The following is an 18,518-nucleotide window of genomic DNA, read 5'->3' as shown; positions in this document are numbered from 1 at the left end:
GTTAAAATATCAAAATTTAAAGCACATCACCGTGAAGTTCATCAATTAGATGTCATCAATTTCGTGTTAATCGGCCTACCGGTTACTGAGAAATCAACACGGAAAGAAACACAGTTTTCTGCAACTGAACTGCAGTGGCCTTGACTCTGTATATAAAAGAGAGGGGAATCAGCGAAGCTAGTTAGTTATGCATCGTAACTCATCCACGGCGGTATGTCGAACCGACATTACAAGGGTCGCGAATGTGAAATTCTATCGTCTGTAATACTGTTCGCCGGACTTGTGAAAATTTCAATCGTGCTTTGATACTTGGAAATATTCAGCATGTGCCGAAAGTAACTCGGACTTATAAATTCGTTAACCTGTGCTAAGGTGAACTTTAAGGTGTAACCAGTGCTACATGAGACTTGTAAAAATTCACTACAGGTGATAATGTAACTTGAGCATTTGACCAAGTGGTATTCAGACTTAGGAATTTTGTACTGTGAGACTTATAACTTAGTAGAATTCTTGATGTCTCGAACTTGATTTATTTTCGGTGATTAAATTATCGAATATGATGTATTTAAGAACAGTCACACAAGACGATTCATTGAATATTAAGGCCATTTTTCAGTAAGTTTAGACAATACTAACATAGTTGAAGGAAACTGACAGTTATTATTTACTTAATATTTGGTGTAGCAAACATTCAAGAACATTTAAACATATTCGTGTGCGGTTAACTAACTGCAACTCGCACTTCACAACACGACGATATTTAATATCATTCTCAACTAAATAATGTAAATCCAAAGAGACTGTAATTTTATTTTTTTGAACATAGAATGAACTGTACTATAAACGGTACATAATGTAAAGAGAAAAAGTGTGCTATGAAATGTGCTGTAAAACAGTATTTCGAACCTCGAGGATCCGTTCCCGGAAACTACGTTTTCCTGGATTATTTGTTAAAATTTTGGGGTCCCGTGAGCATCCCAATTAAATCACGTTGGAAAAATCCTGCATTATCCATTCCTCAAAGAAACAATTTCCCAGATCAACCGCCAAAAAATTTTAGTCCCATGAACACTAAATCCTCGATCAAGCATTTTACAAGAAACTGTATCTCACGAAAGGATGGCTGTGGCATACTTATGGATCTTGGCGTTAACGCCCCGTCGTTGCGATAACTGTACTGAAAAAGTGATCGGTGGTGAACTTGCGTAAGGGACCATCTTAGCATCGCATTCGGTTGGTACTGTTTAGAGAATCCTCGGAAATCCTAAAGCAGAGAGTGGCCACAGTAATTAGAAAGAGACAGAGAGCATTTTGACAGCTCTACTTGAAGACGGAACAAGTATCGTCAAATGTTCGTACTTGTAAAACATCCATATTATGTCCAGTTTTAAATGTTACATTTTTACTTTTTTTTTTCAATGGTATCGCTGAACAGGTTTTCGGCACATCCCTCAGGTGATTGTATAGTCACTGTGCTTTCGAATTGAATCGAAACTGCACCTTCTTAACACAAATCTAGAATTTTAATATTATCGTATACGATTGTTATTGAGACCAGAACAGATGTTGCACCTTACATATGGTACATAAAGCCATGGCAGGTCTTGGGATTGCCTATCACTGTTTTGCTCCTAATATAAGAGTGGGAATTTTACGATTTTGTGTTAAACTGTCATAAAAACTGCAGTCGTTTTATTTGCGCACGTTACATTTAAAAAGTTTGTGTCTGACTCGTTGGCTGAATGGTCAGCGTACTGGCCTTTGGTTCAGAGGGTCCCAAGTTCGATTTCCGGCTGGGTCGGGGATTTTAATCGCTTCTGATTAATTCTTCTGGGTTGGAGATTGGGAGTTTGTGTCTGTCCCAACACTCTCCTCAGACAACATACCACACTACCAACTGCCACAGAAACACACAATAGTGATTACATCCCTCCAGATAGGGTTTGCGTCAGGAGGGGCATCCAGCCGTAAAACAGGGCCAATTCCACTTGTGCGAAGCTGTTTGCACCCGCGACCCCACAGGTGTGGGAAAAATCCGTAGGAAAAAAGAAGAACTTTAAAAAGTTTATATCATTTCCAACTTGTACTGACTTGTGCAGCGAGCATGCTTTCCAGCCGAACTCAAGGTCACGAATAACCGTAATTTCTGAAGTTTTGATGATTTTTTCCTCTTTCCAATTTGATTGTGATTATGATTAGTGACAGAATTGAATATAATGCATTCAAGAATTTTTGAGAATCAATACATTCAAAAACCATATTCTCGAATTCAATATAACCTTTAAAAGTAGATATAGGCCTAATTTACGCAGTTCAAGATTTCCAGAAACTGACTACGAACAGTATGCCGGTGACCAAATTACAATGGAAGATTAAGAAAATAAGGGATTTCGCCATCATGTTGGGCCTTTTTGTATCTAATGAGCTTTATTTTATTAGATTAGAGAATTAAAAACTACTTGTGGTCGATTGTTGTTTGGCTTGGCGTTATTAGATTTCTTGAAGAGTTTGGCTGATCAAAGTTGCTGAACTGAAAGACGTTTACATGGGAAACTCACAAAGTTTCTCTGGTAAAGCTGAATATAGAGTATTGAGATTTTTAACTCGTGTACCGGTAATTAAAGTCTGAAGCCGGTCCCGCGGTCTAACCTGTCTGCGTCTCACCCGGAGGGCCCGGGTTCGACTCCTGGCCAGGTCAGGCATTTTTACCTGGATATAAGGGCTGGTTCCAGGTTCACTCAGCCTACATGATTACCTTTAATTGAGGAGCTATCTAATAGTGAGAGTCAGGAATAATGACCGAGAGGATGTATCACACTGACCATGCATCACCTGGTAATCTGCAGTCCTTCGGGCTGAGCAGCAGTCGCTTGGCAGGCAAAGGCCCATTGGGGCTGTAGTTTGGTTTGGTTTGGTTTAGGAGTGTTTATAAGATTATAATTATACATATTTCATTTTTGTGTTGTTTAGCCAATTTGTTGATGGTTTTAATTCATTCCTGAATTTTCTGTTTTTGCGTGTTGTACATTTTTTTTTTTAATGGTCCCTCTAAAAACGGAGTATCGAGGTTCCACTGTATAACAATGTTACAGGTAGAATTAGCAGTCTGTAAAATGAAAATGGGAAGGGCACTATGAATGGATGAAATTAGTGTGGAAATGATAAAGGCTGCTGGACCTGTTGAACTATAGTGGGGGTACAGATTGTTAAAGTGCATATGGAGACAGAAACATGTGCCAGAAGACTGGGGAAAGGGAATAATAATACCAGTCTTTAAGAATGGGGACAGAAAAGTGTGTGATAACTATACAGGACTCATTCTCTTATCACAAGTGGCAAAAATACTGGGAGGAGAATGAGAAGAAAGGTAGAAGGAGAGTTGCAAGAGGAACTGTATGATTTTATAAAAGGAAGATCTACAGTGGACCCAAACTTCAGCATGAGACAGTTAATGGAAAAGAATTGGGAATATGGCAAAGTTCTGATCACGACATTCATAGATCTAACAAACATGGCTAACAATCTCTTGTTATTGAATTCTCAATTTATTATGGCATAGTTTTGTGTTATTGAACATTGCGAAATTTTCCTTAAAATTTGCACGCTGGAATGTTAATACCATGAATATAAACTTTTGCTTAGTATGACTGGATATATCTCAGCTCTCTATTGATTGGCACTATTTTTTGGTCTCATAGCAGTGAGAATTAAGATTCAGAGCAGAAAGAGAAATCTCATATAGAGTGGTGTGCTGATATTAAATGTGGCCTGTCACAATATGTGTACACTGTAGGTATACAGTATTTACTCGTGTATTAGACCCCCCCCACACCCCCCGGCTTTTCGAGATGAAGAAAATGGAAAAATAAATCTTGAATTCAAGACCCCCCCCCCACCAAAGTAATTTAAAGAAGAATGATTCTGCTTCGAAGCGGGTACAATTCTTATTGCAGTTCTGATGACATCGCACAAATTTGTGAATAGTTTCATCCGTATGACGCACACAATGAAAACATGCATCAAATTCATGCAATACATCTGTGTTTTGTATTTAATAAAATGTCTGCCTCCGTAGCATAGGATTACTGCTGCTCTGACGACATCGCACAAATCTATGAATAGTTTCATCCGTATGACCCACACAGTGCAAACACGCATCAAAGTCATGTGGAGAATTTGTGTTTCGTAGTTAATAAATCCTCTCTAAAGTACCAGAGAAACAAGGAAATGCCACTTGTTCCTACTTTCAATGACGGTGAATTCCTGGCATTCACATCCCTGCGGTAGAGAGGGGGTAACGACTGCACATAAAAATAATATTTTATATGCAGGCGGCTAACGAATGAAGCGACCGATTATCTCCCGGTATAAGGAGATCCCCTATACCAAGTGCCAACAGTCTCTTTGAGAGTTGATGAGCGGGTAAGAGTAAGGGCACTCTATTGTTCCGAGGACAAGAAATTGTTCCCAAAGGCGGAGGAACCAGTTTGGTCAACGGCATTAGAATGCAGAAGGCAACGGGAAACCACTGCATTAAAGATCCTGAGAGATATTCCAATAAATCCACATGGCATGGTTGCAGCGTCAAGATCAGAGCTGGCTGTGTGGATCGTCTACCTCCGTTTGGAGACGTCTTAAGAAGAAGTTAATAAATGTCTGCCTCCGTAGCATAGGCTTACTGCAGCTCTGATGATGTCGCACAAATAGGTGAATAGTTTCGTATCCGACCCGCGCATTGCAAGCATGCAGCAGTCGTTCTGTATATGTCTGTGTTTTGTAGTTAAGAATGTTCAGCAGCGCAATGGGCAGCACAATTAGCTGCCATTCTCGGGAGTCTGAGTTTGATTCCTGGTACCGTACTGCTAGAGATTTACGAATGGCAGGAAGGTTGATATGCAGTAAAAATGGTACATGTAACTCCCCTCCACTGGAGGCATGTCCAAAAAGAGGTGCACCACCTCGGGATGAGGAAACGAGTTTACTTTAGTTCAGAAATATTCACGGTTGTTGCTATTAATACAGCAGACAAGATCATTAACAAAGTGATCGTTTAATATCTCGTAATTCGGGCCAATATAGGCAGGCCATATTTTTTGGAGAGAAGTCAGTTTAACGTGATAAAAACTATCCAATCGTAATGATTATTTTACTCACCAACGTACCTAACTAATAATAATAATAATAATAATAATAATAATAATAATAATAATAATAATAATAATATACTACTACTACTACTACTACTACTACTACTACTACTAATAATAATAATAATAATAATAATAATAATAATAATAATAATAATAACAACAACTTTATGTCCCCACTTACTTTTAACAATTTTTGGAGACTCTAAACAAAACATACTAGGATATGTGTTAATAAAAAGAAATGGAGACAACGAATGTTCAAAATTTAAACTTTACCATGTGATGATAAAACACATTACTGCCACACCTGTAGATATCCACAGATGCGGCGAACGTTCCTGTTATTAATTTTTATTCTTTCCGTAGTGGGCTTTTGGCACTATTCCGGCGATAGCATACCTAACCTAAACAGTGCGGTCTCTCTTATCTCATTTGCAGCTGTTTAAGTAAATCCTGATGTGATGAATGTAGAGAACAAGCATGAAATATACTTAAAAATAAGGGTCTGGCTTTCAACAGCCGCATTTTCTGCTACACATACACCAACTGGAAATATCAGAGACCATCTCTAGAAACCATTTGGGAATAGATTCACACTGTACTCTATAGTCGGAAACAAAACTATTTTTAAAAAGTTAAAAAAGACGGGACCTTGAATGCTCTCGATTGCAGTGCATGGCTGACGAGATGGCAGTGAAGATAACGTCACTTGGCATGATGACACGCTGGTAGCAGGGAAGTTGGCGGGGTTTTACTCAGGTTTACTGTGTGGTAGGTCTACTGCTCAACTGACAAGAGAGAAATGACTGGCCATTAAGTTATTTTGTATCAATATTGCATAATAAAGAAAGAAAAAGATAATATCCACCTTTTCAATACTATATATTACGTGAAAATTTTACATTTTTGTTAAATCATCACGTTTTTTTGTACATTTGGTACCGGTTTCGACAAGATTCCACGTCATCATCAGCCAAGAACAAATTACACAAAGACAAAATACATTGATCATGACTCCCATAGTAATATCACAATAATAGTTCAAGAAATATACATGATAAAGCTAAAATGATATTTATATATACAAGCTGATTGTCAGTGAGATAAAAATGGTTGTTTTTCTATAGGGTGTACATCTTAGTATTACTCTATCAAAAGCTGACAATTGTTTTTTGCTACAAGTAGAATTAATTTCTTTTAACTAGTCATTTTTTTAAAATTAGTAATACTAAGGTGTACACCCTATAGAAAAACAACCATTTTTATCTCACTGACAATCAGCTTGTATATATAAATATCATTTTAGCTTTATCATGTATATTTCTTGAACTATTATTGTGATATTACTATGGGAGTCATGATCAATGTATTTTGTCTTTGTGTAATTTGTTCTTGGCTGATGATGACATGGAATCTTGTCGAAACCGGTACCAAATGTACAAAAAACGTGATGATTTAACAAAAATGTAAAATTTTCATGTAATATATAGTATTGAAAAGGTGGATATTATCTTTTTCTTTCTTTATTGTGAATCTTGATTCAATACGGAACCTGAAGAATGAAATTCTTAACATTAAATATTGCATAATACAATATTGCGATACCCTAATCCCTTTTCTCTATGGTGTCGAGTATGAAGCGAGACGAATCTTTGTGTTTATATGTGCATTGATATAATGATGATATGTTTATTTACGATTGCCTGTTCTCATATTTGGCTGAAGATGATGCTCAACAGCGTCAAAACTAGTTCCAAGTAAATATTATAACTTATTTAGTTTAATATTAGTATTGAAAATGTGGATTTTTAATTTTACTTATCTATTACAAAACTTCGTAGCAAATTTTTATGACTGTATGCCCGACGTTAACCTCATCAGAGGAATTAATGAGATGAAATGAATGATGTGATATGACTAACTAAAACTGACTATATTTACTTTATATGTTAAGGTCACGGCCGCTTCCTTCCCACTCCTAGCCCTTTCCTGTCCCATCGTTGCCATAAGACCTATCTGTGTCGGTGCAACGTTAAAAAATCAACAAAAACTTCATGTGTAGTCTTAAAAGTCGTGTTCACCATTTATCATCTTTTTACATTTAGAAATAATGTCTTCCAATGAAAATAGCCAGTATAACTTAAATACATTCATAAGTTTGTTAAAGAATAGTGTAGAATGTTTACATGTACAATTTATAGCCTAGAAGACATGTGTTCACTGTAGAAAATTTGAGATTATCGCATATTGGATCCCCCTTTAGTTGTTTTTTTTTTTTTTTTTTCTCTGAAAAGGTGGTCTATTACATGAGTAAATGCGGTATTCATAGGGTTATATAATTGTTGGATGTTGAAAATTCAAGTGCTCTTTACATGAATTGTATGTTCCTTGTGGTAATTGTCTTTAGCTGATTGAATAACTTGTTTTGTTGGCAGCTGGCATGGCATCCTACGAAAGAGAATTGGTTGGCCTTTGGCACAGCAGAAGGTCGTGTGGGTCTCTTTGATGTGTCATCTTCTAAGCAGATTCCTGTACTCTTTCGACCTTACCACTGTCATTCACTCTACACACTTTGTTGGGGACCTCCCTTGTTTGCTAAAGGTAAGTAAAGTGATAAATCATAAATGGTGTGTAAATATATAAGAAAACTCTTCAAATGCTTTATTAACACGTTATTGGTGCTATTTTAAAAACTTATTTACCTGGATGTAACTTTTTATACTACTAGAACACCATCTAATTAGTTAAAAAATATACAGTAATTAAGGTAAAATCTGATGAATTCTTTCATTATTTTGCTACGGAAGTGATGAGTGTGAGGAGAACTTAAATGCTTTACACAAAAATAGTTATTTTGCACGCTTCAGATTTCTTTTTCCCAAAAACTGTAGTCTTAGAAAGTCGAGTCCAAAAGATGTTTTATACAGGGTGGGGCGTGGAAACTTCCTGTTTTGAACATGTTGCATGTGAAGGACATGGGGAGGGGACGGGGCTGGGGAGGGGTTTAGTAGAAGGGGAGGAGTGGGATATTTGTGTTCCCGCCCGTCTGTCGCAAACATCCTTTGGTCAAAGCAGCAGCACGCTTTGCCGTGGAGGCGTATTTCTCTAACGGTCAGTCAGTGAGTGCAGTGCAACGTGCCTTTCGTCGTCACTTTGATATTTCTCCGCGAGGTTGTGTTCCTGATCAGAAATGTGTTTTAATGCCTTCAGAGAAACGGGGAATGTCTCCACAGAGAAGAAAGGACCTCCGAAGACCGTTAAAACACCTGAGAATGTGGACAAAGTTCGTGTCTGTATTGTGCAGTTGCCCAAGCGTTCTGCGCGTAAACATGCAGTTGCCCTTGGGAAGTCCCATTCTCTTCGTCGAATTCCACTATAGTTCCATTTTCACCTGTACAAAGTTATTGGGGTCCAACTACTTACGGAGCAGGATTATGTAACCCGACGAACATCACGTGATCAGCTGCGTGACATCTTACTGAATGACGCAGTTGTATTCTTCTCTGACGATTCACGTTTTTACCTCAGTTGCTGTGTGAATAAACAGAACATGCGGTATTGGAGTGCAACAAATCCCAAAGAACTTTATGAGAGGCCCTTTCATTTGGATCGTGTCACGGTATGGTGTGCCATATCAAGAATAGGTATCATTGGTCCATACCTTTTTCAAGAAAATGGTCGTGCTGTTACTGTCAATTCAGACAGTTATGTGACAATGATTGGTTTCAAGAAGATGGGGCCCCCAGCCCACCAGGCTCTTCATAGGTATTCTTGAGAAGCATATGCTTCTTCAGCCTGCTCTCTCAAGAAATGGATGCTGACCTGCCTCTGCCCAGCTCGCAACCCCCGCTCTGCTCCCCACCCCTGCTGCACCCTCTCCCTCCTCTCCCCTGCCCCCTGCCCCCCCCCCTGCCCTGCCTCCCCCTCCTCCCCCCTGCCTCCTGCTAGCAGCCTTTCGCGTGAACGACTGATCTCCCTGCGAGGGGGATGTAAACTGGCCTGAGCGCTCGCCTGATTTAGCCCCTTTTGATTGCTTCCTATGGGATTATCTCAAGTCCCTAGTTTACAGAAATCATCCCAACACCCTGGAAGACCTACGGAACAACATCCAAGCCAAAATTGACAATATCCTGGTTGATATGCTTGAAAAGGTGACTCATAGTTTTCGAAATCGACTGAATCAGTGTATTGACAATGGAGGGTGATATTTAACAGACATTGTGTTTAAAACTGTGTAAATTCAAATTTCCAAAGTTGTGCGGTAGGTGGAAATTAACAAAAAAGGTGAATGAAACATGTAGTGTGTTTTATTGCATTATCAAAACAGGAAATTTCCATGCACCACCCTGTATAAACACAAATATATATATGAAATTAGGTCTGTTATCTGCATTTGGGCACTTTTAAACTATGGTATCAACTTCAATTTTATCAATCGGAATCTAACATGGCGTAATGCCGAACAAGTTGTTTGTCATTGCCCCAGTATACACCGTGATGTTTTCTTATTATTGACCTATGATATAACCAGCTAAAACGAATTCTACAGGATTGAGATGATGTGAAAATCAATTAAGAACTTTGTAAAGTCAAGAAAAATTTCCCCAGTGATGTCAATGATAAATGGAAATCCTTCAAGGGACTACTTCAACATACAAGTCAAGAGATACTGAAAGATTGTAAAACAGTTCATAAAAAGACTTGGATGACTGATGAAATAATACAATGATGGTAAAGAGGAGGTTTTATATAAACCAGGATGAATATCTATACAGGAGTCTGCACGCCGAAATAAGAAGGAAGATACAGTTGGCAGAGGAGAAATGGTTCACAGGAAGATGCACTTGGCAGAGGAGAAATGGTTCACAGGAAGATGCACAGAGATTGAAGAATTAATCTCGAAAAATGATAATTTGTATCATAAGAAAGTCAAAGAACTAAATGGAATCAATAAGATTAGAAAAGGAAGTATATTGCTTGACAAAAATGGCAACATAATTCCTTTAATAAAGAATAACTTGAGAGATGGAAAGAATGTATAGAAGAACTGTTTGAATATGATAGGAAAGAACTTTATGCTAGTGAAGATATGGATGTCGAAAATGGACCAGAAATAACAAAAGAAGAAGTGCTGTATTTACTCATGTATTAGACCCCCTCACGTATTAGTAGACCCCCCCCCCCTCCTGGCGTTTTGGGACAAAGAAAATGAAAAAATAAATCTCGCATACAAGGCCCTCCCCCCGCAACGTAATTCGTCAGAGAACAACAACGAATCCGCTTCAAAGTGGGTACAAGCCTTACTGCAGCTCCAATGACATCACGCAAATTTTTGGATAGCCATTTCAGTGGGATAATAACGAACCCCCTACTCCCATACATTGTAAAATACACAGAGAAATAAAGAATAAGAAACACTGACAATAATGTCCCCATACTCTTGTAAAACGAACTATACAATAGCAGCACTAAGACTCAGCTGATCACACAAAGCACAAAACAGCCAGGTGCCAGTAACGTACCAGCGTGACCTTGAAATTGCTGTGTCTCGACTCATGGCTAAGCTCTAAGTCAGCTCCAGCCACAAGATAATCTAACTTTACTGTATGTAGCTCAAATTATTCTAAATGTTTGCAAATGCATGCTTTTGTACCACCTCTACCTAAGAAGCAGTGCATTGGAGAATCTCTTCACATAATTAACTCTTGCTTGATGACTTCCATCCTTTTATCTTTTATGCTAAAGTTTCATTTTACTTTCAGATGGAGACTCGGAGACGAAATATGTATTGTACTCATGTGGTGATGGTACCATAGTCCAATACAACCACAACAAACCTGAGTCTGGTAAGTTCTATCTTGATGGAGGATTTGTGTAGCAACATATTGGTTTCAGAAACTTAGCATTTATATGACAGATTAATTTTTGATGCAATTGTGGATATCTGAAGCATGGTACTAAGGAAATTTAGTATGGGGTATTTGAGGAACAATTGCATGAAACAAAAAGGAGGTACCAAAGGAACTGATTTGTAGTGAGAAGCGAAGATTGTAAGAATTTGCACTCTTTACTATTAGGCAGGTACATGTATTGTATTTTACTAGAAGGCCTGTAGATTGATTTTAAAACTTCTGATATATAACTGGAAAAATATTTCGACCTGTGTTAAAAATTGTAGCAGCAGGGCTGAGTAGCTCGGACGGTAGAGTGCTTGCCTTCTGAGCCTAACTTGGCAGGTTCGATCCTGGCTCAGTCTGGTGGTATTTTAAGATGCTTAGATACCTCAGCTTTGTCTCAGTAGATTTACCGGTACCTAAAAGCACTCCTGCAGGACAATTCCGGCACCTTGGCGTCTCCAAAAACTGTAAAATTAGTTAGTGGGACGTAGAAATCGGAAATATTATTAAGAAATTGTAGTCTGTAACTAAACATTGACAGGGCAGGATGGGAGGAACGAGAGATAGAAATGAAAAACAAAGAAAAACTTCAAAGACATACCCCACAGCTTTGCACACTGCTGTCTTCACATGAATAGGTTCTCTCCTCATCAGTCCTAGTTCTTCTTTGTCCCTGATAAACTCATTTCTGCTTCCCAGCTTTACCAATAGGGCAAGCATCCATACTCTTAAACGGACCAATTTTGAGAGGTTTTTAACAACAGGATTAATGTATTTAACTCCTTAACTGTCTTAGACTGCCTTACTTTCTCCACAGTGTCCTAAAAATTCATATACATAAACAAGATATAAAGACACAGATAGAAAATTAATTTTCTTAAAACTCTAAAAGTCATTCGAAAAAATTAATTTGAAGAAGTACAGCTCCGTAACATTGTCGGGAATATCTATGTTCAAACCTGCTTACCCAGTAAAATGTAGTTTATTGGGGATCGAAACAGAATATTAATTTCGGGCAATTTGCCATAATATTTTAATATCTGATCACACCCCACAACAGATGGTACAGAACATAAGTAACTTTTACAAACATAGGAGATAGGAAACTTAAAAGGGTCCACCTTTTCAATACAAATAAATGTTATAGTTTATTTACAACATATATTTACACTTGGAACTAGTTTCAACGCTGTTTGGCGTCATCTTCAGCCAAAATGTGGGAAATAGGCTAGCATGTAGACATTTATATTACAAGGTGTTACATTAGTGTGATTAAATGAGAGAACATGAAGACGCGAAGTACAATGTCAGTTTCAAAGTGGTCATGAAGGGTGAGTCAAACTTGTATAAACATGAGATAACATAAACACTTGAACAATAAAACATATAAACTGTAACAAAACCATGCGGAAGTACGAGGTGATTGGCATTGGAGATTCAAATTATTTCAGACACTCTTCCATTGAATGTTGCCTGCCGCGAATGTAGTGCAAAACATAGGTTATATTTCAAAAAACACAATCTTCTCAAAAATGCACATAACATTATAAAATATTTGGGTTGAGGTGAAATTTGGCAGTTAGGGATTGAAATCACTTATTCAGTAAGCGTCAATTCAAAAAAACCGCTGTAAAGGGTGAGACAAGAATTGCACAAGTGTGAGTTTGGACTCGATAAGTGCAAAAAACACATGAAACACACTCGGAAATGTAGGTTCGTGATGGATTTGGCACAAAGGGTCTGCGTTCAATCATTCATTGAATGGCACTGGTGCGAGTGTAGTTCAAATGTGAGTTAGGATTTAACAGCCTCGTAGAATTGCACGTGACATCTGAACTTATGTTGCGAGATGAACTTGGCAGTGAAGGTTCGAATTGCAGATATTCAGTAATGTCAGTTCAAAACAGTCCATGAAGGTGAATGCAAAGGCTATAATTCATACGAGTTAGGACTCATAAATAATATTTTCAAATACAAATAACATATTCAACTTTCCATGGTACACGGTGAAATTGGCAGTTAAATAATTAAAATTTGTAGGATTTCTTCATCAGGTGCCATATAAGTCAAGCGCAGCATAAGCATGAGATAGGGCTCAACATATCCAAACTGGTACAAATGCATATTTGAATCCAAGTGTGAGATGAACATGGTAGATAAAGAATCGCTTTGTTGAGGGTGTAGTAAACATATCAGCTCGACAAGAAATATAAAATTGGAATTAAGGAAGACGTTCCTCTGAGAGCTTTGAACTACACTCGCACCGGTGCCATTCAATGAATGATTGAACGCAGACCCTTTGTGCCAAATCCATCACGAACCTACATTTCCGAGTGTGTTTCATGTGTTTTTTGCATTTATCGAGTCCAAACTCACACTTGTGCAATTCTTGTCTCACCCTTTACAGCGGTTTTTTTTTTAATTGACGCTTATTGAATAAGTGATTTCAATCCTTAACTGCCAAATTTCACCTCAACCCAAATATTTTATAATGTTATGTGCATTTTTGAGAAGATTGTGTTTTTTGAAATATAACCTATGTTTTGTACTACATTCGCGGCAGGCAACATTCAATGGAAGAGTGTCTGAAATAATTTGAATCTCCAATGCCAATCACCTCGTACTTCCGCATGGTTTTGTTACAGTTTATATGTTTTATTGTTCAAGTGTTTATGTTATCTCATGTTTATACAAGTTTGACTCACCCTTCATGACCACTTTGAAACTGACATTGTACTTCGCGTCTTCATGTTCTCTCATTTAATCACACTAATGTAACACCTTGTAATATAAATGTCTACATGCTAGCCTATTTCCCACATTTTGGCTGAAGATGACGCCAAACAGCGTCGAAACTAGTTCCAAGTGTAAATATATGTTGTAAATAAACTATAACATTTATTTGTATTGAAAAGGTGGACCCTTTTAAGTTTCCTATCTTCCATTCTCAGTTCAATACGGACAAAAATGAAATTCTTAGATTTAAATTTTACAAACATAACCTGATTTCCGTGAAGGTCAATGGTAAATTACCAGAGTGGGAAACAATAAACACAGGAGTAAGACAGTGTTGTGGTCTTTCCCCTCTCCTGTTCATAATCTATATGAATGCTGACATACGAGAATTTAGAGAAACAAGACATGGTTCCATCCACATTAACAGAAATCTACAGCTGGACACGGTATTATTCACAGATGACTTAGTGCTGGTTGCAACTTCAGATGATTTATAGCATTCAATGTATAACCTAAACCTGGTCTCAGAAAAGTACTCAATGGAAATATCCTCTGAGAAAACTAAGATAATGACTTTCTGTCATAAGGAACCAGTAAGAAGTAAGATCTGCTTAAATAACAACATTTTGGAAAGAGTAAATGATTTTAAATACCTCGGCTACAAACTGTCTTTGGATATACCCAAGAAAATCTCCAAATTCAACAGATGTTTGGGAATCATCAATAAAGTTTTCAGACCATCATTTGTTCAAAAACACACCTGTACCAGAATCTACAAAACCTTGGGAAGACTTGTACTTTGCTATGGAAGTGAAATGTGGATCCTGAGGAAATGCGATGAGAGAAGAATAACTACAGCTGAAATGAAATACATGCGGCGAACAGCAGGAGTCACTAAGTGGGAACATGAGAAATACAGAAGTGCTGAATGACCTTAAAAGCAGACCTATATTGGAATACATCTATGAATACCAGAGAAATTGGCTAGAGCATCTAAACAGGATGGACAGAAGCAGGATCCCCAAAGCAGTCATAAACTACTGTCCCAGTGGGAAGAGATCTGTGGGACGCCCCAGGAAGAGATGGCGTGAAAATACAAATCCTTTGTATAGACCGTAACAGTTCTTGTAGAGGACTAATACATGATGAAGTCCCGTCTCCACCACCTGTTGCCGGTAAAACAAAATCAAGAATCCCACTGTCGTCTTTATCACTATTGATATTTTCATCATCTCTAGGTTCATTTGAACTCTCACTACATAAATCATTATCACAATACAATTCTCTTTCAGTGTCATAATTTAGTAAAGACGAAACACTATGTGATGAAGAAGCTATAGTGTAAACAACAGCAGCTAGCGTCATTCTTTTGTCTCTAGTTCAGCTATGCAAGGAAGGTAAATACTTAGAGCAGTGCTATTTGCAAAGAGATTATCTTCCTGATTCCATTGATGTGCACCAGATGGTGTTTGCTTTCATTTTCGGCTACAATCAAAGCAATTAAGCCAAAGCTGCACAAGCCCGAGTACATATTTGGGCTGACACCGATCAGCAATGATAAGGAGCAGACTCGGGCAGACAGCGAAGGAGTTAATGGAAAGGGAACAGTCAGTTAAACAAATATGCATCAAAAACAAGAAGGAAGTACAATAGAAATATAATCAAAAGATGGACAATGACAGTTCAGTATGGTTAGAGGGAGCAATAGAGATAAGACTAAAGGACAGACATAAAATTATAGACAAAGACATGCTCCATCTTTTCACACACTGCCATCCTCTTATAATGACTCTTCATTTCTCTGAGTTCCCCCAGCTCCCATTTCTTATTAGCCTCCTGTAAACTCATTATGTTACACCAGCTTCATTAGATGTGTACAGGCATCTGTACTCACCGAGGAGGCTATAATTGAGAGTTCTTCAGTCTTCACATGGAAAGTGTGGAACAAGGAGAAAGTCAGGGAAAAAAAAAAAAAAAAAGAGTACTTTTACTAACATAAAATTATCTATACAGAGAGAGTGGCTCAGATGGTGGTATTTGAAGGTGCTTATATATATTTCAGTCCTGGCTGCCTGGTCGACAACTTGTGAAAATCCTAACAACGAATGTTCCACCTTTACAATACCATAATCTTCTCTATTAATAAGACTACATTAAACTACCGCATTTAATCGTGTATTAGAACCCCCCTTGGCTTTTCAAAACGAAGAAAATGGAAAAAATAAATCTTGCATATAAGATCCCCTAATGTCGATTCCGCTTCAAAGCGGCTACAAGCCTTATGCAGCTCTGATATCACACAAATTTGTGAATGGTTTTGTCAGTATGACCCACGCAATGAAAACACGTGACGAAGTCATGCGATAGATCTGTGTTTCGTAGTTAAGAAACATCTGCGTTCGTAGCGTAGGCCTACTGCAGCTCTGATGACGTCGCACAAATAGGCGAATAGTTTCGTGTCCGATCTGCGCATTGCGGCACACATCAGTCATGTATATATGTCTGTGTCTTATAGTTAAGAATGTCCGCCAGCGTAATGGTTAGCACAATTAGCTGCCGTTCTTGGGAGCCTGAGTTTGATTCCCGGTACCTTATTGCCAGAGATTTATGAATGGCAGGAAGGTTGATTTGCGGTAAAAATGGTACAGGCAACTCCCTTCCACTGGGGGCCTGTCCAAAAAAGAGCTGCGCCACCTTGGGATGAGGAAATGAGTTTACGTTAGTTAAGAAATATTCACGGTTGTTGCTAGGCTTATGTATAGGCGAGATCATTAACAAAGTGATCGTTTAATATCTCGTAACTCGGGCCAATATAGGTTTTTGTTGTTGAGTGAAGTAGGTTTAAAATGTGATAAGAACAATCCAATCACAATTGTTTTACTCGCGAACGTACCTAACAAATAATAATAATAATATTGATTTTTTATGTACCCACTTTCAATGATTTTTGGAGATGCCAAACAAAACATACTAGGGTGTTCATTAATTAAAATAATGGGAGGCAACAATTGTACGAAATTAAACATTATGATAATAAACACAATACCGCCACACCTGTAGATATTCATAAATGCAGCAAACTTTCCTGTTATTTACTTTTATTCTTTCCGTCATGGGCTTTTGGCACTATCCGGGCGATAGCATACCTAACCTAAACAATGCGGTCTCTCTTATCTCATTTAGAGCTCTTTAGGTAAATCCTGATGTGATAAATGAAGAGAACAAGCATGAAATATACTTAAAATTAAGCGTCTGGCTTTCAACAGCTGCAGTTATCGAAAGAATGCTTCTAGTCACTATGTATTACATTCAGAAATACAACTCGTAACATATGCTATTTATGAGCTGGTGGTTTGGCACGCTTCCAACAACATGGCTTTATTCAGAAGGAGTGGCTACTGCTACATATACACCAGCTGGGAATATCAGAGACCATCTCCAGAAACCGTTTGGGAATAGCTTCACACAGTTTGGACTCTATAGTCTGGAACAAAACTATTTTTAAAAGGTTCAAAAAGACGGGACCTCGAATGCTCTCAGTCTCGATTGTAGTGCATGGCTGATGAGATGGCAGTGAAGATGACGACACGTCAGCCCCAGCATTTGCCTGGTGTGAAAATGGAAAACCACGGAAAATCATCTTCAGAGCTGCCGACAATGGGATTCAAACCTACTATCTCCTGGATGCAAGCTCACAGGGTTTTTATAATCAGCACACTATTAACATGGTCAATAAAAAATTTCAGAAATCATTATAAATTAAAGTGCCAACAATGTCCTGCAAGTTACATTGGACAGTCAGGCCGCAATTTGACCGTCAGATATTACAAACATGTTAACGCGTCGAAATACAGCAGGTTCTTGGCAATGGGTTCTGATATGGTAGATACCAATCATACATTAACAGACATAAAGCAAGACCTTAAAATTCTCCAGTTAAGTAAGAAAGTGAATTTATTGAATATTTTTGAAAATATTTTTGTAAATATTGATCAAAAGTGCAACCCAGCTCATAATCTGAATGAAATATCGGAAGAAATCTATACTTATCAAGGAGATAATCATTAAATTCTTTATACCAAGGCACGTAAGTAAAGCATTACAACCCCACACCTCTGCACTCACATCAGTCTCCCCACAACCTCCCCTCCAAGTTGGTTCTCAATGACCTTCGAGGACTGCGCTCAGTTAGCTTCAACACTTGATGTGAATTGGACGGCACAGGACGAGCAAGGAGGAGAGGACCAAAAGGGCACACATTTTACATTTGACATTGTAGTTATTCATTAGTTCTTTTATATTTCCTTCCTTTTTAGGCCCATATTGTCAACAACGTTAGTCAAGATCAACTTGTGTCATTCAACATAAGTCCACCTTTTTTCAACTCATCGCAACAGTTGTTAACTCGTTAAAAATAAAGGCTGCCTAAACGATCGCTTAATTTTAATGCAAAATACTGCAATTAAGTAAGAATGGGGTACACCTCGAGATATGGCAGAGTGCATAATTACTTTCAGAGGTTAGTTCATATTTTCTCGTGTCTGGTTAAATTACGGAAAGACCGGGCAAGTTGGCTGTGCGGTTAGGGTTGGGAAGCTGTGAGCTTGCATCCGGGAGATAGTGGGTTCGATCCCTACTGTCAGCAGCCCTGAAGATGGTTTTCTGTGGTTTCCCATTTTCACACCAGGCAAATGCTGGGGCTGTACCTTAATCAAGGCCAAGGCCGCTTCCTTCC

General features: G+C 38.2%; 1 protein-coding gene across 3 annotated transcripts in view; it reads left to right on the top strand.

Moving 5' to 3' along the window:
• The window catches only part of LOC136857317 (gem-associated protein 5), a 310,853-nt gene that overhangs the window by 125,501 nt on the left and 166,834 nt on the right, over positions 1–18,518 (top strand). For all 3 annotated transcript variants that reach the window (XM_068225137.1, XM_067135896.2, XM_067135897.2), the window contains exons 9-10: positions 7,586–7,751; positions 10,913–10,996. In XM_068225137.1, coding sequence (XP_068081238.1) covers positions 7,586–7,751; positions 10,913–10,996 — 250 coding nt within the window. The remainder of the gene's footprint in view (positions 1–7,585; positions 7,752–10,912; positions 10,997–18,518) is intronic.

This window comes from Anabrus simplex, chromosome 1, assembly GCF_040414725.1.
Source record: "Anabrus simplex isolate iqAnaSimp1 chromosome 1, ASM4041472v1, whole genome shotgun sequence".
Taxonomy (NCBI): domain Eukaryota; kingdom Metazoa; phylum Arthropoda; class Insecta; order Orthoptera; family Tettigoniidae; genus Anabrus; species Anabrus simplex.
This window is presented reverse-complemented; position numbering and strand designations above follow the sequence as displayed.